Raw genomic sequence first — 22,191 nt, forward strand, 5'->3', positions numbered from 1 at the left:
ATACATTTATTTCCTCAAACGACCAGGAATCCTACGTGATGTCTCTTCAGAGCGAGAAGGGAAAACTCCCTGCCTTTGGGAGATGGAGCGAGATGGCTCCGTGCTATGGAGGTGCCTGCCCTAGAGCACGGACAGGCAGCAATGACAAATTGACGCAAGAGATCAAACCCCAAAGACGGGAACGCCCTGATGTGGGCAAGTCCCCCCCTCCCCTCAGCAAGAGACCGGAGGGGGCTGGCTCCTATACTATGGCAACATCTGACAACCCAGTCAGGCCAAGAGCCCCACTGAAATGAGCTGGGGGCAGCTCCTCCCCACCCTGATGCCCCTTGGCTAAGGACCAGACATCTGTCCATCTTGTTAAACTTGCTTTAATATTTGGACATGAAGACAGGACAGAGCCGACCTGGCTGTGCACAGACAAGACGCCCCAGGGCCAGGGTATGGGCCGCAGGGTGTCCCTTCTCATGGATGTGTGGCTTTGGCCATGACGCAGTTCACTTGGTGACCTCCAGAGGGTGCCAATGGGGTTGAGGTGCAGGGGCAGGCGGATAGAGTGGGGCTCTTCAAGCCGCTCAGAGGTTGTTCAGCTCCAGCAGGGTCTGGTCTAGAACTTGGTGAATGCCAACGTTCTCCTCTTTGGCACTGGCCAGATTCTCTGTAAACACAAGGGACATCCAGCCACACATCCAGCCAGACAGACGGACACAGATCACACAGGCACGGAGACAGACCCGCCCGTGCACAGGGAGGGACAGACCGAGCCAAGACACACCCCCACACACCCACACACCCAGACACACATGGACATTTCGGTGTCGCTGGGGAACAGCATTTCCACACAGCACCATAACGTACCCCAGCTCCACGCCGAGGCCCTACCAGGGACACGGCCCGACCTCACAGAGCAGCAATAGCTCAGAGGCAGGTAGGGCGCCTGGACCAGTCAGATCCTTGCAGCCTAACTTCACACCCACTGCTTCTACCTGTGCTCCCTGCAGGTTGCTACTGCACATGGGGCTGTCAGATGGCACAGCCCCATTTCCGCAGCCATGTGCTTCCAGCAGAGCCAGGTCCATCCCCAGCGAGTCCTGCCCAGCCACTCATGATGAAAGGTGCATAGTACTGACCAGCTGCTTCGAGACTCAGCTGGGCGCAGTGATCCCTGGAGAGCAGGAGCAGGGCAGCAGCTCAGGAGGAGAGAGGACAGCACAGAGGGAAGAGAGACCAGCACTAACGAAACTGCAGGAGCCAGTTCTAGCCCTCGTGTACAGCACATGCTACGGGAAACCTGCTCACAGCCAGCGCTTCTGCGCTGTCCCCTACACCATTTCTGCTGGAATGAGACTCGCCACGACACCCTCAGCTGGGAGACACTGGGTCTGGGAGTGGAGTAGCTGGGAGCTCCCCCTTCTAGTGCGTCTGTCCTGCTGCCTACCAGAGCCCTTGCTGGGACAGGCGTTTCCATGAGGTCACCTGCGGCTGCTGCCCAGCGCACCCTGCTGGGAGAGGCTGGGGCCAGAGTAGCTGGGCTCCTGCCCTGTTCCTTACAGTTCCTGGAGCTGGAGAAGCTGGACCTGTGAGAGCAGTATCCAGACAGCCTTTTGCCTGCAGCACTTGGGTGGTTTAGGAAGGTCCTGGTAGAGCCGGTGGGAGGCTGACTGTCCCCTTCCCCGGCTTGGGGAGCTCTACGCTCTAGGGAGGGTTCATGTGGCTCAGCCCATCACATGGGCACTCCCTCCCCAGCCTGGGCAGCTGGCACCGGCTCGGCAGTGCCCCCATGGGGAAGGTGGGGCTCTGGGTATTACAGCAGGCTCCCGATCGCTGGGTTGTGATGGCAGCAGGCTCTGCCCCTGAGCAAATCAACCAGCTCAGGAGGCTCCAGCCGTTCAGAGCAGGCTGGTCACTCTGAACTGCAAGGCCAGGGGGTGGGGGTCCATGTGCCAAGTACCCAGCAGCAGGGAGAGGGCAGGGACTCCCCAGGCCTGGTGGGACCTGTTACCAGGGCTCGGGGCTGCAGGGAATGTCCTGGGCAACACAGGGGGCGAGCGATGGGGCTGGAACACCCCAAGAGACACAGGCTACGTGACATAAGCATGGGCTGAGGCTGGCTCAGTTGTTAAGTTCGTTAAGGATGACCCGCAGTTCGTTAGTGAGAATACGGTTTTTCTCCGCCTCCTGCTGGGAGCGCGCTATAGAAAACAGACGTCAGCGGCAGCAGAGGGAGAGAGAGAGAGAAAGGAGAGAGTTAGTGCAAAGAGCAAGTCAGGTGAGCACAGAGAGGCTCTCGGTGTACGCTGAGCCCGGGGGGCGCACGTCCCGCAGCCTGTCGGCCCCGTGCAGGAAGGAGAAATGACCTCACGGCTACAGGCAGAAGGGAGCAGGCTCAGGCCTGGCTACGGGATGGAGCAGCATGGAGGCATTCGAGAAGGAAAGAGGACATGGTCCCAGGAGATGGGGAGATTTGTATCACAAACTGGGGTGAGTTCTGACCCGGAAACATCATGCTCTTTGAAGGGGAAAGCCAATCACCGCTCCAGGAAGGAAAGTGCTGCCCCACTCAGCTAAACACAAGCCAGGAAGCCAGGCCAGGGCTGTGAAATGGTGTGTGCGCTGGGGCAAGTCCAGGCAACGAAAGAGAGACAGGGTTGGATCTAGCTCAGCTCAGGCTGGGACCCGGAGCCCGAAAGGAGCCCAAGGACCAGGTGAACTTTCCTCTCAAATGCGTGTGTCCCTCTCCCTCCCCGATGCACAAAGGGGGAAGGTCGCCCTGGCAGGCATGGCTGAGCTCAAGGGTCTGTCCGGGTTCTTATGCCAGGCCCTTCCCTGCAGGGTCCAAGCACCTGTGGATGTCTGCGCTGTGGAGCACACCTGGCGGGAAAACCCCCCCAGAAAGGGCCATGTACAGGCATGAAAATGAGAGTGAAGGTGAAAAACCAAAGCAGCATGAAGAAAACAAAGGAGAAACCAAGGAGAGAAAATGTTTTATTGAGACCAGCGCATTGACCCAGAAGGACAGAAAAGAAAGTAAGTCATGAAATGTGAACTCAAGAGTAACATGCGAAGGACAGGAAGAATGCAGCACAGGGACAGGGGGACGCAGTAAGGGCTGCCAAGCCTCCCACCTTTTCCTTCCACGCCATGAGAGTGACCCTCCCCTCTCCTGCTGCCCTCAGCTTTGGAGGGGCTGCTTCCAGCTGCGGGGAATCCTCTCCAGGGGGGTGTCAATGGGGAGCAGAGCCCAGGCAGATTTGGTCAGCGGACGTGAAGCCCACGCTGCCCCTCCCAATCCCAGCACTAGCTGCTCCCTTCTTGTTCCCAGCAGCTGGGCTAAATGCACCTGCCTCTTGGGACCCAACATAAGTAAAGCTTCCCTTTGCACCAGGGCATGTCCCTCCGTCTCCTCCCCCGAGGCCTTGGAGTCCTGGACCCACAGCTGCCATTGTCCTCAGGCTTGTTAGAACTCGGCAGCCCTTTGACACAAAGCATGCCCCATGGAGCAGGCGAGGCAGAAGGGAGCCAGACGGCCAGTAGCATGGGGAGCCCTGGCCTCTTCTCCTGGGCTGCAACAGGAGTTTTTCTCTACTTTACCTTCTGCACCAACTGCTCTTAAGGAAAGAGAGAAATCCAAATCTGCAGCCATCCCCCGGCCCGTGCCCACGGAGCAAGGATCAGCTGAGGCCAGCAGACAGAGACCCAGCATGTGGGGTGAGATGGGACCATGCACCTTCCATCCTCAGACCCCACCCCCAGGCGAGGGGTCAGCCCCTGAAGGCTCACCCCACTGTCTAACTGGACACTTCGCTGCAGCTCGGCAGATCAGGCAAGCTGGCCACACGCAGCCCCTGGGCAAGGCCTATGCATGGCACATTGCAAACGGGCTGATCCTGGACCAGGGATGCTCCCCACTCTGGGTTATGGGCTGGTCACTGCTCAGGGACTCTCCTCTCCTGCAGCTTTCACTGAGCAAACCACAGCCACCCAGCAGCACTGGAGCTTGTGGGGACAAAGAAGGGATGGACAGACACACAGGCAGTGAGGAGCAGAGACCAAGGGATAGACGGACAGGCAGGCAGGGGCAGCCATGGCGACGGAGATGACAAGCAGGCAGGGTGGGAGGGGGCGAGCAGACAGTGGGAGTGGAGTGCCATGGTGCTGGGACCGCTCGGGGGGCTCAGAGGGAGGTGATGTCATTAAGTGCATTGTCCAGCTCCTCGCTGATTGCCTTATACTTCATCTTCTGAGCATACACTTCGTCTGCAGGCAGGAGGGAGTGCAGGGGGCGGCCCGTGGCAGAGAGCGGAGCAGGGCAGTGAGGGGGAGGGAGAAAGAGAGAGAGTGAATGTGAGAGAGAAAGAGAGAAACCTTGCTGCCATGGGAGGGTGCCGGGTAAGGCTCACACGAGTGCATGGGCCTCTGATAGGCCAGGCTGGTTCCTCCCACCCCTGCCCTTACCTCGTTGCTCCAGGGCCTTGCTTGGCCCCTTCTCACCAAGGGACTCTCTTGGCCCGGCCTGAGCTCCCTGGCCACTCTTCATCCCCTCCCTGCCTATTGTGCTCCTGGCCAGCCCCCGTTCTGGGACCCTTCCTGGCCCACGCCCATCGCACGGTGATCCTGCCTCCCCTCCCTTCAGACTGGGGGGCAGCTCGTTCTGTGATACCCACCCGGGCTCTCTGTCCCTCCCTCCTCTCCGCATCCCAGTGCTCAGCCACAGTGCCATGGCCAGAGGTTTTGGCTGGGCAGACCCCGAGGCACGTCCTGGGCCTCCTAGGCTGGCTGTGCTCTGTGTGGAGGGGGGCAAAGGGCAGGCAGGGGCTCTTTACCTTCTAAGTCGTCAATGGTTTTCTCCAGCTTGGCCACGGATCGCTCAGCAAACTCCGCTCGGGTCTCAGCCTAGGGTCAGGAAATGGAGCGTTAGCTATGGTACCGACCGTCTGATGGAGAACTGGCCAGGAGGTAGCATCTCCTAGGCCAGGACTCTCCACGGGCAAAGGAGGGCCAGAGGCTACCCCGCTTGGCCCCATGGAGGGGCCCCTTTCTGGAGCTGGGACATGGCGAGCAGCCAAACCTCCTGCTGGACTCACTCCCCCAGCACTTCTGCAGGGCTTGGCTGCCTGCTTGGTTGTATCTGAAGTTGCAGCAGATCCAGCCGACCTGTCAGCTGCTCTGCAGTGACTCCAGCCCCACAACATGGGGCCAGGCCATGGCTGGAGGAGCAGCAGCATTCAGAGCCATGTGTGAGGCCAAAGCAGAATCTGCCTTTGTGCTGCTAATTTCAGCTCTGCTCCAGGAATGACTGTGTCTGCCCCCACCAAGCACCCCGGGGCCCTCACAGGCTGAGTTTGGCCCCTTACGTGCCTCAGAAACAAAGAGCTGGGCAGGGAAGGGCGGTGGGGATGGCTCATGTTTTGGGGCAGGGTGTCAGGGGAAGCTGGCCAGGGATCTGCACAGGCCGGGGATCCTGTCCAGGCGGAGGGTGGTTTTAGCCATTCAGAGGAGCGGGCAGTAGACTCAGTGTTTCTGTCCCTGCTCCGCCTCTGTCCCACCCCTGCTCCACCCCCCGCCTCTTCCTGCCCAGTTCCGCCCACTCCCCGAGCTCCCTCCATCCTCGCTTCTCTCCCCCCCGCCCCCAGCCTCCTGCATGCAGTGAAACAGCTGTTCACAGCGGGAGGAGGTGTGGGGAGGGAGGGGGAGGCGCTGAACCATGGGGCCCGCCAATGGGAGGGAGGCGCTGGGGGGGGGGAGCTGATGGGGGGCTGCCGCTTGGTGTTCCGGGCCCACCATTTCCCCCCTGTGGGTGCTCTAGTCCCAGAGCACCCACAGAGTTGGTGCCTATGCCCCACAGTCAGCACAGCCCACAGCCAGGCCCACTCTGAAGGGTGGCAGCAAACCCGTGCGCCCTGGGGGGACGGGGCGATTATACAAGGTCTCTGCCCTCCTGTCAGGGTCTCTGATTCTGGGCGTCTCTCACCTCCTTCAGTTTGTCTGTTAGCAGCTTGATCTCCTCCTCGTACTTATCTTCCTTGGTGGAGTACTGTGAAGAAAGACAGGCCCGAGTCACTGCACAGTCCCTGCGGCACCCGCGGGGTCCCTCTCTCACAGCGACAGGCTGGCGGGCCCACCCCGACCTGCCCCACCATTGGCCAGATGCAGGGCATCTCCCGGGAGAGCAGCACTCGGCTCCGCTCACGTCTCAGGCCCTGCTCCCCTGGGGGCTCCCCCGGTGCTGCTCTCCTCTGGTTCCTACCTTATCGGCCTGGGCCTCCAGGGACTTCAAGTTGTTGGTGACAATTTTCAGCTCTTCCTCTAGGTCCCCGCATTTACTATTCCCAGCAGGCCAGGGCGCGCGGAGGAGAGAAGGGGGGAGCGGGGGGAGGAATGAAGGAAGGAGAGAGAGAAAAAGCTCAGGAGAGAGAAACAGCAATTCAGATGGAGAGGAAGCAACAGCCAGCCTGGCCCATGGCCCTTGACCTCAGGCAAGCCACCATCCCCGCTCCCCTACCCCGGCGGTAGTCACACAGCTCCTGGGAGCGTCCGGCTGAATGGCTGGGATGCGAGAGGCAGGCTCAGACACCCAGACGGTGCCCAGGCAGCCAAGGGGTAGAGAGAATCACCAGCCTGAGCAGGCTCGGCAGGTAACTGGATCTAAGAAGGGCCCAAAGTCTGGAGCAGAGATGCCAGAGTGACAGGACCAGCCAGCCCAACTTGCCTCTGCCAGCTCAGCCCCAGCTGGGCCCCGCGCGGGACCACGAGAGCTCCTACTGCCAGCAGCACAGCGGAAAGTAACCGGGACAGAGACTCTTGCGGTACCGAGAGACAGAGGTAGACCGAGAGCAGGAGAGGTCTCACTCCCCACCAGGGCCTGCCTCACGCCTGCAGGGCTACTCTGGGGCCTCTGTGGCACAAGGAGCGGCCCTGCGACGCAGGCAGCCAGGGAGAGGTGTGGGGCGAACCAGGCAGCAGCCAGCACCAAGGGCCACCCAGCTCGCCTCCAACCCCAGCCCCTCAGTGCATCGAGCCCCATCTGTCTCAGCCCCAGAGCAGGACCAGACCCAAAGCCGCCCAGGATGGCGAGGGAAGAAGGAGAGGGCTCAGAGGATTGATGGAAAGGAGACAGCACGTCCAGAGGGGCAGAGAGGCGGAGAGGGACAGAGAGGAAGCTGCGAGTTTCCCCAGTCCCCTGCCCCAGTACCTCTTCCTCTGAGGCCATCAGGGATTTGAGGGTCTGGTCCATGGTGCGCAGCTCCTCTTCCAGCTGTCTCACTCGGCTGGGGGGAGTGAGAGGGAGCATCCCAGGGGGACCATTCAGCCATGGGAAACCGAGCAGAGAACAAGATCAACCATTCCCACTCCTTGCACCCCCACCCACCTGGTCGGGCCCGGTGGGGACAGCGAAGGGGCAGGAGCCGGCTGCCATTCAGCCTGATCAGAGACAGAGAGCCAGGGACACCTAGGGTCAGGCCACCTGCTCCGTCAGCTCCATGGGAACCTGCACCTGGATTCTGTGCCTCTGACAGGGTCAGTGACGCCTCCTGCTGGAGAACCAAGGGAAGGGACTCGCCCCAGCCACGGACTCTGGCTGCCCACTGAGTGCCCTACGTGGCTCAGCTCCCCAAGGGCTGGATCCCAGCTCAGCTCATTGGGGGGGGGGGAAGGACATAGGGGCCTGAGTAACCCCGTCCCAGTGCCCTGCCCAGCTGCCCGGGGGGTACAGACAGCACTCACCTTTCTGCAACCTCCGCCCTTTCCTCCGAGCGCTCCAGCTCCCCCTCAATGATCACCAGCTTACGGGCAACCTGGCAGGCCCGGCAGAGGAGAGACTGTCAGCCTGGCGCAGGCCCCGAAGGGTGGCAGCTGCGGGGACACAGCTCGGCAGCAGCGCCCCCACCACAGCAGTGGTCGTGGATAGAGGCCTTGGGGGGGCGGGCAGCAGGCAGAGGATTAGCAGGGAGGTGGATGGTGGCCCCCACGTGTAGTGGTGCTGGGAGGCAGAGGACATGGCATGTGGGGTGCTGCCCAATGTGGCAGGAGGCAGAGAGCCTGGGGGGGGCACCCCCAGGGTGTCAGGCGGAGGAGGTGCCCTCCAGAGACAGTGGCAGCAGGTGGGAGAGGGGTTGCCCCCCAGAGGCAAGAGAGCAGAGGGTGGGGGAAGGGCAGGGGCCTCAGAAGCAGGACCCACTATCTCATGCTCCATTCTCCGGGGACCTCTCCTACGAAGGGGGGTGTTGCTAGGAGCTGCCAGCCCCCTGAGGGATGTGCCCCACTCCATGGCAGTGCTCCAGTGCACGAGCCCATCCTTGGTGAGCCAGTCGGAGCCGTGGATGCTCCTGGTGGTGTCAGCAGGAGCCCCGGGGATGATGGTCGTTGGGAAGGGCTGGTTCTCACCTCCTCATATTTGCGGTCGGCCTCCTCTGCTATGTGCTTGGCCTCTTTCAGCTGCATCTCCTGGAGCTCCATTTTCTCCTCATCCTTCATGGCCCGGTTCTCAATGACTTTCATGCCTCTGAAGAAAAACCAAACCACAGTGTTACGGCTGCGATCTAGACTGCCCCGAAATGCAGCCATGATCTAGAGCACCCAACTTGCCTCGCAGCAAGCTAGAGCTCCCCAGCTCTGCCCCACGCCAGAGCACCCTGGCTCTGCCCCATGCCGGAGCGCCCCACACCTGCTCCCTCTCCTTTTGCAGCCCTGAGCACCCTTCCCCTCCCAGTGAATTAAACCATCCCCATGTTCTAGATCATCTTCCAGTGTCAGGAATTAGCCTCACACTGTTATCCCAGTGCCCACCCTGCCACATCCCTCACCCTCTCTCAGATCACTGCCACGTGGAGTCAGATGCTCCTGGCGTTGAGCTAGCAGCTCCCTTCAGCCCCATCCTAGCTCACACTCAACGCTAGTTCTGCACCCTTTGTGTCAGGTATCTGTCCTGCCATCCACCACCACAGCATCTGAGCGCCTCCTGCAGAGGCAGCAGCAAGAGCGAAGACGCTAGTGGGCATGGGCCCCTCTGGGACAATGCAGATGATGAAGCCCAGCCAAACACCTGGGGGAGCTGGGTAAAGAGCATTCTCCATCAAGGGGAGCCAGCTACGGAAAAACCTCCCAGTGGAGATCAGGGAAATTCAGTCTGACCATCTTCAGGACACACTTACGCCCTCCTCTCCCACACCGCACCAGTGATACTCACAGGCCTGACACCCCGTCTGCCCAAATAGCCCCCACATAGTACGCAAAAGCCTACAGCAAAGGATCAAATCACCCAAACAGGCAGGGAGCCCGTGGAGGGACAGGAGCAGGGGCTTCCAGTCCTTGGCTGCAAGCCTCTGAGCTGGGTCGACACACCTGGGCTCACGGGGCCCCTGCTGCACTTTGCAGCTCGGGCTGTAGCGTGGGCTCGAAGCCCAGCCCTGCCCTAGGCTTCAGAGCCTGAGCTCCAGCTCGAGCCACGTCGACCAGCTAGTGTTAGCAGGCAGCGCGGGCCCCGCCAGCCCAGGTCTGTCGACCAGGTTCAGCAGCTCGTGGCTGTGGGCAATGCAGACAGTTGCCTGGATCATGGAGAGGGCAGGCAGCCAAGGGAGCTAGTGACCCAGCCTCGAGTGACAAACACAAGGGTCGTTGGGCCCAGGCCCTCAGCCAGGAGGAAGGGGCAGAGATTCCTAGTGAGCCTGAGGTGAAATAAGACATTTTTAGACAGATACTCCCTGGTCCCCCAGCTTAACGAGGAGTTAAACTGGACCCCAAGGCTTTGAACTACTCTGGCAAATGGAAGGTGGGGACAAAGTCTTTCCAACAGCGTCACTTTGTCTAGGGTCTCCAGCTGCAAGCCAACTGCCCTCCATCCAAGAGCCGATCTCTGGGACGTACTGCGAGTGACATCTTAGTCGTGGTGGTGGCTGCATCGGTAGTGAACGAGATAGATAGTTGAGTGTTGTTGGCAACTGAGCCCTGGTGTCTCCCTCTGTCTCCCAGTGGAGTCATGTAGACATTGAGGAGAAGCAGGTGTTGCATGGATCCCTGCGGGACCCCATAGATGAGACCCTTCAGCACTACCCATCATCACTCCCCAAGTTCTGCTGGAGAGGAACGCTCACCCACTGGAGTGCTGTGCCATCGGCTGCTCTGTCAGGTAGGTGAGTTAGTACCTGCGGTTCACTGCGGTGCAGCAGCATGAGCATGGAGACCTTACCTGCGTCCATGGCCCAAGGCCGTCTCTCAGTGCCACTAGAGCGGTCTCTGTGTTGTGCACTAGCCTGAACCCAGAATCCAGTGCATCCATGATCACGGCGCATGCTGGAGCACTGATTATTTTACCCTGGAACGGGAAGCTGGAGAGGTCTTCAGGGTTGACCGGTGGCTTCTGGAGGACAGGGCAGACTACTGGGCTTTCCAGGAGACTGCCCTGCGCTACACTAGTGCTGCATTCGCACATCTGACCCGTTCCCTGCTTTCCATGCTGGTTTCCCATAGAATAGTGAGTCACGGCTTGGTCCTTATTTCCAAGATGCTCAATGGCCTGGGCCCAGCACATCTAAAAGGTCCTAAAGCTCCAGGACGAAGCCCTGGTCACCAGTTCCGCTCCTCAGCACAACGGGACTCTCCCCCTGGAGGGTACAGCGCATCTGGGCGCGAGACAGAGCTTTCCAGGGTCAGCTGAGACTGGAACAAACTCCCTCAGAGGCCTAGTACCATCACAAACTCCCCACCTTCCAGTCCCAGGGCCAGCATGCTTCTCCAGCTATCCTTTGCTGACACAGACCCGGGGCAGTGTGGACGTGTTCAAAAAACCTAATAGCCCTACCAAAATCAACCACTCCACTGCACACGTGGGTCCTCACCTGGGGAGAGGACAGGCACGTGTGACAGATGTTAGCCACAGCTGGAAGGTGCCCAGAGACCTCAGTGATCAGCGTGGGGAAAGAAAGAGTTTCAGGGCTGATGAGCCCTGCCTGAGACAACGAGTATCACCTGCAGCAGGACTGTCACTTACCCCATGGGGAAGGCCTAAGTCCCCTTTTAATTATGGCCCAAAGGCTGGGTAAATATTCTGAACTCTCGACATTCTGCCACGAATGGCGGAGCCCACTCAGGGGTCACTAGGAAGTCACATTGAGTGCGGGGGAAACTCTCTTTGTTATCTGCTCAGCGCCTTACAGCCACAACCAGCATCACCCAGCAGGAACACGCTCCCCCTCAGGACCATTTCTGGGAGCTATTTCTGTCCTCTGCATCTCCCTTCCCCAGCCATGTTTGCCATCCGCTCCCTTTCACTACCTGCATGTCTCCCCATTACCTCCCTTCTGCCCACTCCTGAAGGCCAAACGATTAGCAACTGACTAGTTAATTAGGACATTGCAAAAGTGTTACCATTAGGCTTTAGAGTCAACACCTTGGCATGGTCCCCGGGGAGCGGGGCCGTTCACAGCTCCCAGAGCTCCTGTCTCAGTCGCTGTCTGTGTGACACTTGAAGTCTGGAGAGCTAGACTCTAGCTTTTGAAAAGCCCCATGAAATCTCAGTGCTGGCACAAGCTGAACCTGCTCCAGGGGCCGCGTGACCCAGCTGAGCAAGAGAGAAGGGGCCTGAGGTGCCCCTGTTTGACAGCAGTAACTGGCACCTTCAACAGTCCAACTCACCGCTCATGGCAACCTAGAGCACAGCTGGCCTCGGGCAGGCTGCGATCTTATCTCCTGCCCCAAACTGCCCCCATCCAGGGGTGCCGAAACGGCATGGGGGCCATGGCTATGCACTGCCCCGAAGGGTGAGAGTCAGGAGGGGGTCGAAAGGAGTGGAGAGGAGCCAGTGGGGAGCGTGGCCTCAGGGGAAGGGGCAGTGGAAGGGCAGGGCCTCCGGGGGAAAAGTGCCTGTGGGCCCTCCACCTTTAGGGGGCTTCCACCGCTCCTGCCCCCATCTCTCCCTGACATGGGGCCCAGCTGCCCGTTGCTGCCTGTGACACCGGGGGACCCCAGTTCCATGGGATGGGGGCTTGGAGCAATCCCACAGGGCCCTGGAAGAGGAGCCCAACCCCATGGGGGCAAGAGGCCACATGCAGGCCAACCCGCCCTCAGCTGCCAGGCTCCATTCCCCTCCGCACTCCTTCCTTCCCACCAAGCACACACCTCTCGCTCTCATCAGCCGCTTTCTCGGCCTCCTCCAGCTTCTGCAGCGCAGTGGCCAGGCGCTCCTGGGCTCGGTCCAACTCCTCTTCCACCAGCTGGATACGGCGGTTCAAGGAGGCCACATCAGACTCAGCCTGAGGGAGAAGCAGCACCAGAGTCAATCCCACCCCACAGCTGGAAAAGGGCTGAGAGCCACTGAACGTGCATGAGCCACTCAGCACTGGGACCCAGTGCAAAGGCCAGAGGAATTGCTGCCTGGATCAGCCAGGGGTCCGTCCTGCACACCAGCCGGCCTCTGACAGTGGCCAGCATCAGATGCTTCGAAAGTTCACGCAAGATGCCCATAGTAGAGAGAGGTGGAATAATCTGCCCCCACACGAAGTCTCGTCCTGGTCTAGAATACTTCGAGATTGGCTCAAGCCCCTGAAGCATGAGGTTGAATATCCTTGCCAGAATTTATGCTAGCAGTAACTAGGATAGCCCTGAATGGTCTTATCTATATAAGGATCCAATCCTTCTTTGAACTGGGCTAAATTTTGGCTCAAATGTCTTGTGGCAGTGAGTTCCACAGGATAATTATGAACTGTGTGACAAAGCATTTCCTTCTGTTACTTTTTAATTTGCCATCTTTAAATTTCTTTCACTGTCCTGGGGTTCTAGGACAGCAGACGTTCCAAATCTACATTCTTTAGACCAGCGGTTCTCAAACGTTTCGACTGGTGCCCCCTTTCACACAGCAGGCCTCTGAGTCTGACCCCCCTTATAAATTAAAATCACTTTTTTTATATTTAACACTATTATAAATGCTGGAAGCAAAGCGGGATTTGGTGGATGCTGACAGCTTGTGACCCCCACATAATAACTTTGCGAGCCCCTGAGGGGTGACGCCCCCAGTTTGAGAACTCCTGCTCTAGATGACTGATTGTTTTAGATGCTTTTGTCATGTCCCCCTCTTATTTGTCTCTCTAAGCCAACAATCTTGATCGGTTCACTCTCTCCTCACAGGAGCTTTCCCAGACCCCTGATCATTCTCAGCACCCTTCTCTGAACCCCTCTAATTCTGCAATATCCTTTCTGAGACAGGGTGTGCGGGGAGGCCGGACCATCTATTTATACAAAGCCATTCAAAATTCTCCATCTTACTCTCCATCCTATTCTGAATTCCTCACATCTCATCTGGGTTTTGGACCACACAGTCTAGCCAGCGCCTGACCCCAGTGAATCCTGCACCTCTCCTCTGAATCTAGCTCAGCCCCAAGGAACCACCCCCAGCGGACCCTGCACTGTTCTCCCAGACATAGGCGCTGACTTCTAGTTTTCCGGGGGAGGTCTCTCGGGGGGGGGGTCTCCATCCCCACTCCGACCCAAGGCTCTGCCCCCATTCTGTCCCTTCCCCCAAGGCCTCACCCTCACGCTGCCTCTTCCTGCCCCACTCAAGCCCGCCTCCCGAGGTCCTGCCCTCGCTTCGTCTCTTCCCACCTTGCACCACCCCAAGGCCCCCACCCACCTGCTGCTCCCCGCCCTCCCCAAAGCCTCTTCCCCAGCCATCAAACAGCTGGTTGGCGGCACTCCTGATTAGCTCATTGGGGGTGCTGCCAAACTGCTGACTGGCACTGGCGGCACTGAACAGCTGTGGCCGGTGGGTGCTGAGCACCCAGTATTTTTTTTCCCATGGGTGCTCCAGCCCCAGAGCACCCACGGAGTCAGCGCCTGTGCTCCCAGAGTCCAGCCCAGTTCTAAGAACAGATAGACAGACGGCAGGATGGACAGATAGACACATACCCCCTTCCCAAGCCAAAGCCCAGTCACTCTGGCGAGCGAGCATGCCGGCCTGGGCAGACAGACTTGTGCGAGCAGGGCACGAGCGGGCTCTGAGATCGGGGGCTGTCCACACTGCTCCTTTTAGTGCACTACCTCAGGCCCTGCCAGCGCGGGCTGCCCCGGGCTCGGAGGCCGGCTCCCCGCTGCAGTGCGGACACAGCCCAGGAGCCCCGCACACTCCCCTCCGAGCCAGAGCCAGCCCGGTCAGTCCTGGCTGACCCCGGCGAGTAGGATGACCAGATGTCCCAATTTTATAGGGACAGTCCTGATTTTTGGGTCTTTTTCTTATATAGGCTCCTATTACCCCCCACCCCCATCCTGATTTTTCACATTTGCTGTCTGGTCACCCTACCGGCGAGGGTGGCGCGGGGCAGCATCTGGGTTTGCAGAGCGGTGAGTAAAGGAGCAGGAATGCCCAGCACAGATTCGCTCCCAAAAAGGAGATTGGAACAACTTGTGGATTTCCTGTTTACCGAAGCCAGCGAGGCTGTCCACGCGGGGTCCCCTCCCCCGCCCCGGCTCCCTACCCAGCCAGGCAGGGCCGAGGCAGCACTGGCCAGGCTGGGGGGCCTGTGGATACCCCTGAGGCCCCAGTCACTCTCTGCCACCGCTGACCGGCGAGTGTCTGGACTCTGTTACAAGGAAAGAGAGCCGCTCTGGCTGGCATCTTCTCCCGGCCCCTCCTCAGCCCGAGGGGACAGACTGGGCCAGGCCTGAGCCCTCCCTGATTTACAGTCCCCAGGGAGGAATCCGGCAAAGCGCCTCCATGGGGCTGGCCCGCAGCCAAGGAGCCCCAAGTGCCAGAAACCAGTGTGTTCCCAGGCTCCAAGCACCACCCCTTCCCCACAGGGCTGGGTTCCCTGGGGCGAAGGGAAGGGGGGTCGGCGAGCCAGGGCAGAGGACACTGGGGAAAGGGGGGGCGGGGAGAGGGATGAGAGCAGAGGCGGGGGCGGGGGGGAGAGGAAGAGACACCAGAGAGAGCTCTTGGCAGGGGGTGTGGGGAGTGCTGGCGCTTTCATGCAGCGGGAGCCGGAGCTGTGGACTGGGAGACAGACCCCCACCGGCCCCATGTCAGCTCCCCCAGCCCCACACCACCCTCCCCTCCCCTCCCCACAGCATCTGACCAGCTTGCCTTTCCATTGGTAATTCTCGCATTGCTCCTGCTCTCACCCGGAAATGCCTCCAGCGGGTGCAGCAGCCCCCAAGGGCTGAACTCTCTGCGGGGTGCGGGGGGAGAGCAGAGCGTGGCTCAGTGCTGAGAGCCTACTCAGCACCCGGCAGGGCACAGCCAGGCACCCTCACCCCAGCATTGTCTGGCTACTGAGTGCCCTGCTGCCCAGGAGGCTGGGATCTGTGCACCAGGCCCCAGAAAGCAGATCACACAGAACAGGGGTGAGCCTGCAGAGTTAGGGACACCCCCTCATGCCATCATGACCCTGCCCTACGTCCCCTTCCCTGGCCTCCCACACCCGCAGGAAACCCCCCTCCCCCAGGCAGGGGTGCTGGGAGGGCTGCCCCCCCGGCTTGAAGTGGTTGCCATCTGTACAGGACTACAGTTTGATCCAATGGCTCTCAGCACCCACACGATGCAAAGTGTTCCAGCAGCCCGGCCCTCAGGGACGGACAAACCCTCCAGGACCCTTGCCCCCTCCCCTGTTACAGCCAGACCCAGACCTGCCCTTCACTGGCTGTAATTCCGCAGTGCCATCTCCTCCCAGGCCAGACACCAAGGCGCAGGGAAAGGGGCTGTGCTTGGCTTTCAAAGGGCCTTTGGGCAGAAGGCCCCAGGAAGCACACATTGGGCTGCTCTCCTCCCCCAACCCTCTCCCCGTGGAGCACTGTGCTGCCATGCCGGGGTGCGGGCTGGGTTCACTGGCTCCACATCATGCCACAAGGGCTGGGAGAGCTCCCAAGGAACCGTCCCTGCCAGGCACAAGGCACAGCAGTGATGGGATTCCAGTGGGGTCCCCCCAGCACCAGCAGAAGGCGTTAGCCAGGCTGCAGAAAGCTACCTGACCCCACAGGGCCTGCAATAATGTCCTTGGCCTATGTTGGTTATAGGGACACGGGGGGTGGGCAGAGCCCCCTTCTCCCGGCTGGGGCCCCCTTCCCCTCCGGCCATGCTCACTCCCCAGCAGGCCAGGGTTTCCCTGCAGCCTGGTCACTAGAGCAGAGGAAGCCGGGAATGGGGCAGGGCTTAGCACACACTAGTAGGGAGATCAGAGGAGACAACCCCCGGCCCCCCCACCACCTGGCCAGGTTCAACCCTTGGGACATGCAAGCCAGGACCTGGCCCTTCCACACTGAGGTCTCAGGTCCCATCCCTCCTGGAGTCAGGGCAGGAAGCCACGCAGCGCAACTGCTCTATGGAGAGTTTCCGCTGGTTCCTGGACCTCAGCCAGGCCCAGCGCTGGAGTGACCAGCCAGGCTCTCTCGTGGAGATCAGGTTACTGGGCAGGGTGGCCCGGCTTCCCCTGCAGCCAATGAGCACCAAAGAGTGAGCGGGACTGGGGCTGTGGGAACAATAGGAAAGCTCCCTGCAGGGCGCCCTGCCCAGAAAGCTCCTGGCACAGTCTGCTCCACCCAGCCTCAGGTACCGCTTGGGCCTGCGAGTGCCGCCCCAGGCAAACAGCCTGTAGCCCAGCCGCACCCAGCCAGGGAATGCCCTCCCCTGCCCAGGCTGAACTCCTCCTAGAGTCAGATTGGATCAGCAAGGCCCAGTCCTGCATGTGAAGTTCCCTGATGGGACCCCCTGCCCGAGATACCCATAACCCACCTATTGGGCTCTCTCTGCCCGAGATACCCACCTATAGGGCTTTCTCCTCTCTTCCTCGTGCTACTTATGGCAGAGCAGCTTTCCCGAAGAAGGCCTCTGCGGTAGGGCCTGAAGCAGGCCAGACTCCTGATTAGCCAGACTTCCTCTGGGAATACGAGCTCCCCATGTGATGCTGTGGCAAAAAAGGCTACGGCAATCCCTGGATGTATAAGCGAGGGCTAGCAAAGGGAGTGGGGAGATGGCCTTAGCGAGACCATGGCCAGTTTCGGGGGTCACACTTTGCTGACAAACTGGAAGGGTTCAGAACAAGCTGCAAGGATGATGCGAGGTCAGGAAAGCTAGCCCGACAGCGAGAGACTGAGGAAGCTCAAATCGAAGAGAAAGTCAAGAGGTGACTTGATCATGGTCTACAGCTACCTAGACGGGGCAGGGCTGTCTGGTAGCACAGGGCTCCTTCACCTGGCAGACAAAGGCAGAGGGAGAGCCAGCGGCTGGAAGCTGAAATGAGACACATTCAGACTAGAACTAAGCTGCGGTTTTTAACAGTAAGGGCTCGGTGGGTGCTCTCTCCCAGACCCGCTCACTGGAAGGGACGGGCTGGAGGTGGCAATCGCTGGCTGACGTTCTCTGGCCTGTGCTAGGAAGGGGGTGAAACTGGATGCTCATAATAGCCTCTTTGGGTCCCCGCATCCCTGACTGTCTGAGTCTAACCCCTCTCCTGGCAGGCAGCCCTCCTCTCCCCAGCAGTGGGGATACCATGGAAAGTATTTGAGGCACCTGTCGCTCTGGCATCCAGGTGTGCATTACAAATGGAGCACCTTTTCCGCACACGCTCTGCAGCACTCAGCTACTACCCTTACAGGGCGGGGCTAGGGAGAGCGCTCCCGGGGCCTCCGGCCAGCGGAGGCCTGGACACCTGTGTCTCACAGCCTGCTCTGGAAGCGACCAGGCTTGGCCAGACGTATTTACAGTGGTGAGAATCCCAGAGGCAAGGACGACTCCCCTCCTGCAAGTCCCACCCTGGGGACAGGCAGCGTGAATTTTCCTGCTGAACACAGGTGGCCCATGGCAGAGAGGGGGCCTCTGGGATCACTGGGCCTAGGCCAGCTGCTTTTGGATCCTTGGGGGGGGGGGAGGTCTTTCTGAGCAGAACCAGTCGCAAGCTACCCCTTCCCCCAGGGCTCGTCCCTACAGCTGAGTCTGCAGCACCGAGGGGGCGGTGGAGTCGAAGGCTGCTGGGAGAACCCACAGGGGCAGCTGATCTGCCCATTGCTGTGAAGGGATAGAGCTGGCAACCAAGCCTAACGCCATTCCCAGGGACGAGGCCTAACTGATCTGGGTCGAGCACAGGGCCCTGGATGGGATCATGTGCTGCTGGAGCTGGTCAACTCCCACCCGACTCAGGGCTGGGTCAGGTACCTGACCCAGCCCTGAGTCAGCTTCCCAGGCCAGACCCAACAGGCTTTCAGAGCTGCCTGCCCCTTTCCCCCCTTAGGCAGCCCAGCACTGCCCGCTGCCTGTCCCCACCCCACAGAGCCAGCTCACAGGGCCTCTCGAATCCCTGCTCGAGTGACTCGCTGTGACTCCACCAGAGAGCACAGTGGGACTGTCCCTTGGGCTGTCCTGAACCCTGGGAGCCCGTCTCGGGGGAGGCAGTCGACACCGAGACCCAGTCGGGTCAGCTTGGGTTAATCAGGGTGGCACAGATGCTGCACAGCATGGGAGAAGGCAGCTCCCTTCAGCTGTACCACTGCTCCTGCACCCTCCCTACATCATTGCCAATCATCCATCTCCCACTCCCGCCAGCAATGCCTCTGGCTCTTCCCCTCACCTCCTCTGCCCCAGGGCAAGGGGAAGCCACAGTGAGCCCAGAGGGAGGGAGGGATAGATGGGGACACAGCTTTGCTTCCTGCGGGCCAGGACAGCAGAGGCTGCAGCTTCAGCCTGGAGCAGGAAATGCTCCCTCCCCACAGAGAACCCACTGCACCTCCAGCCAGACCCAGAGCACGGCCACTTCTGGACTTGGGGCTCTGCAACTGACGGAGGTGCACACGTGGCTGCAAGGCCCAGGCGATGAGTCAAAGCTGCCGGAATGGGCACCCAGTCCGCCAAGATGGTCAGTTGGGGCAACCAGCGGTAGGCCTGAAACTGACGCCACGGTGATGGGGACCCCAGAAGCACCCAGGGTGCAAGAAGGGCTTCATCCCTGCTGGGGGGGCACTTTCCCAGCTGGGTCTGGCCACTGTCCTTCCGAGATGCAGGCGCAGCCGGTAGGTGGACAGAGAAACTGAGCCACACAGGGCCTGCTGAACCCACAGACAGCCACAGCCAGGTCAGGGGGCACATGGATGGGGCTGGGCTTTCCAGAGTGCCACGAGTCTGGTGCTTGGGTCGTTCTCGGCTGTTGTCCTGCCCTGGCATCACCATAGGGACAGGCACCAGATACCCACCTACTACACCACACACCTGGGACCAGCCTGCTCTGGCCCGTTACCATGGGGAAAATCCCCCTCCCCCCACCTTTGTGTAACTCCCAGGCCTGAACCACAGCACCAGACCCCTCCCCCCAATCCCAACCTTTCCCCGGCTGCATCCCTGACCCAGTCTGCGCCCCGCCTTCCCCAGCAGCCTACACCCTGGCCCCTCACTGGGTGCATCCCAGACCCCCAGTGGTGGGAGGCTGGGATGGGGCCAGATGGGGTGTGAGTACAAGGAGAAGCTCCTTGGACGGGGAGTCCAGCATCAGGCCAGGAGGGTGCAAGGTGAGCCCAGCTTGGGGTGGGGCTGACTGGGCCTGCCAGGCCCTGACATCCACAGGAAGCAGAGGGGACGTCAAACCCAGGCTGGCACCCAGGCCCCTGGGGAGTGAAGCAGGAAGGGCATTGGGAGGAGCTGGCTGGGACCTTCAAGCCCTGGACCGCCTTACCCGCTCCCTGGCCTGTCTCTCAGCATCCACCTCCCTCTGCAGATGCTCCGCGCGCTCCTCTGCCTCGTCCGCCACCTGCTGCAGGCTCTGGATCTTCTTCTTCACCGCATCAATGGAGGTGCTCCCAGCCATCTTCCACCCCGGGGCGCGCCCAAGGAACGAGGCCTGAGGGTGCTGCTTGGGGACCTGAGCAGGACTTGCCTGGGGCAGGGTCTGTGGCGAGCTCCAATGCAGCCTGGTTCCAACCCACTGGGTCCTGCTGGCTGTCCCTAGCCAGCTCTGTGCTCCAGCCCCAGCTCGCCAGTCACTGGCTCTGCCGGTGACAGCTCCGCTTCAGCCCTTTGTGGGACTGCCACTCCCAAGCCAGCAGGAAGAGCTCAGGATGCGAACTCTCCCCTCCCCGCCTTCATCCCCTTTCCTGCTCCTCCTCCCCCTCTCCTGCATCTCCTCCTCAGGAAACTGAGTGTCAGCGCTGCACACTTCCCTCCTCTTAAAGAGGCAGCACCAGGCATCCAAGCTGCTTTTCCCACTGCAGCTACGGGCTCCCCTCCCTCCCCCAGGGAACCAGCCTCACCCTCCCCACGCCCAGGGAGCATTGCAGCGGTGCTCTGGTGCCTGTGTGTCCCAGGAGCTGCCTGGCCTGCAGAGCCCAGAGAGGAGGGCCCCAGCAGGGGCTCGCCTGTAGGGGTTTGCTCTGTCTCTTTCAGGTGGGGCTGAGCAGAGATGCCCCTTTTTGCATTTGCCACTGCTGTAGCCACGGGCATGGCTTCTGGACCCTACTTCTGCGCTCCATGGAGCCAGGGGGCTGGGGAATTGGGAGGGCTCCTTCCTGCCCCCGGTGGGTCCTGCACACAACACTGAGTCCCTGGGGGGTGCAGGAAGGGGGAGCAGAGAAGTGGCGAGAACAAAGTTTCCCATAAACATATGTTCATGAGTCAGGGTTTGTGACGTGTAAGAGAGGAACGAAGCCCGGGCGGGGGCTGGAATGAAGGCCCAGGCACAGAACAAGGGAGCTCCTGGCAGAAGCGGCACCCCCTTCCCCTCATGCAGGAGGCTATCGCTAGTATCTTTCTGAAAGGTCTCTAGCTCGCCCACAAGTGAGGGGCTGAATGCAGGAGTAACCCAGTCAGACCTCTGGCCTGGAGGGTCTTTATGTATGAAATCATTGCAGAGCCTCCCCATCCGACCAGGGGCTCTGCCCTTAGCCATGAGAGGGGCTGCTGAGACTGCAGCCCCATTGGGGTTCTCACAGACACCTCACATCCATTTCTCTGGGAGCTGTGCCCCCTTGGATGGAGCTGGCAGGCTGCAGTGTGTCCAGTCCAAGAGCCAGAGCCAAGATGCATGGCTGCTCCAAACACCAGTGGAAGGGAAGGGCGTCTGGGAGTTTTAAATCCCATTATTTCAGCATCTCTGCACAGGGGAACAACGGCGGCAGAACCCAGCGACAGGCAGGAACCACAGGGCATGCAGGTGTGAACCATGCGACAGCCTGCTGCATGCCATGAATCCTAGAGCACAGCTGGGCCTTTAGGGTCAGCAGCCAGATATGAACGACTTGAGCTTCTGCCCGTGCTCGGAGCGCACCTGCATGGGAAGGGGTCTCCAAGCCCCAGGGCCCTGACACCATCCATCCCATTGCCTGGGATCTACAAGCCCCTCGGACAGACCTGATGATTTCATGTCTACAGCCTCGGTCTCTACTCTGCACTGGATATAAGGAATCGCACACACAACTCCCCAGTGCTCAGACACACTTGCTATCTTCATCCCTGCTTGTCTTGGAATGCAACACTGACGCTATCTGGTGTCAGGGGCTATGCCCTGGTGTCCCATGCTCTGGGACACGGTCTGATCCGTTACAAGGGGAGCCCTCAGTCCCTCCTTAATGAGCAGTGACAGACAGCAGGCAGCGCGGGCTGCACTTCACGCCTGCATCTAAAGAGCACAGCCAGCACAGGGATTCCTGGGCTCCACAGGCAACAGCTGAGCCCAGCCGCTGACCCACGGCAGTGCTTGAGGGACCCCGGCAGGGCCCATGTCTTCACCGCTGAGAAGTCTGTTTTCCCTGCAGGGTAACTAAGGCAGGTGAGTTGTCCCAGCTGCACTGTACCCCTGCCTGGGGCTGAGCTCGGCTCATTTACCTCAGGGTACAGCCACAGAGCCTTGGCTCCACTCTGGCTTTACAGCAGGCTAGCTCACGCATTGTCACCCCGGTCCTCAGCAGTGATCGAAGGCAAGGCCTGTGCAGAGCCCAGCTGCAACACAGCACTTTCACACCAGCCACAGGACAGGGCAGGGAGTCAGGCCCCGGCTGCCAGGAATGGGGCAGGTTCAGGGGCCGGAGAGACAGTTCTTTCAGCAGTTGCTCTGCTAAGTGGCCTCTGCTCTAGCCACACCCTGGGCCGCCAGCCAACTCCCTCCCACTGGCTCAGGGAATCACCAAATAAGAGCAAAGTCTGGACTAGGAGGTGGGCTGGGGCGGATCCTGTCACAGCCTCACAGGGAGCTTTCAGGATCACAGTCCTGGAATCCAGCACTCTCCCTGCATGCC

At 60.4% G+C, this 22,191-nt stretch overlaps 1 protein-coding gene across 5 annotated transcripts in view; it reads right to left on the bottom strand.

The window, feature by feature from the left end:
- Nucleotides 1-355: 355 nt before the first annotated feature.
- TPM2 (tropomyosin 2) overlaps nt 356-22,191 on the bottom strand; it is a 30,965-nt gene continuing 9,129 nt past the window's right edge. Inside the window, exons 1-8 of one of the 5 annotated variants that reach the window (XM_045021410.1) lie at nt 19,638-20,022; nt 12,115-12,248; nt 8,386-8,503; nt 7,726-7,796; nt 7,193-7,268; nt 5,972-6,034; nt 4,824-4,893; nt 356-658 (exon numbers count right to left, since the gene is read on the bottom strand). In XM_045021410.1, the coding sequence (XP_044877345.1) occupies nt 576-658; nt 4,824-4,893; nt 5,972-6,034; nt 7,193-7,268; nt 7,726-7,796; nt 8,386-8,503; nt 12,115-12,248; nt 19,638-19,769 (747 nt within the window). In that variant the 5' untranslated portion in view covers nt 19,770-20,022 and the 3' untranslated portion in view covers nt 356-575. Of the gene's footprint in view, nt 659-689; nt 2,193-3,727; nt 4,258-4,823; nt 4,894-5,971; nt 6,035-7,192; nt 7,269-7,725; nt 7,797-8,385; nt 8,504-12,114; nt 12,249-19,637; nt 20,031-22,191 lie in introns of those variants that run through there. The other 4 variants (XM_045021414.1, XM_045021413.1, XM_045021409.1 and 1 more) reach the window with 4 other exon arrangements.

The sequence above is a fragment of the Mauremys mutica genome, chromosome 6, assembly GCF_020497125.1.
Source record: "Mauremys mutica isolate MM-2020 ecotype Southern chromosome 6, ASM2049712v1, whole genome shotgun sequence".
Lineage (NCBI taxonomy): Eukaryota > Metazoa > Chordata > Testudines > Geoemydidae > Mauremys > Mauremys mutica.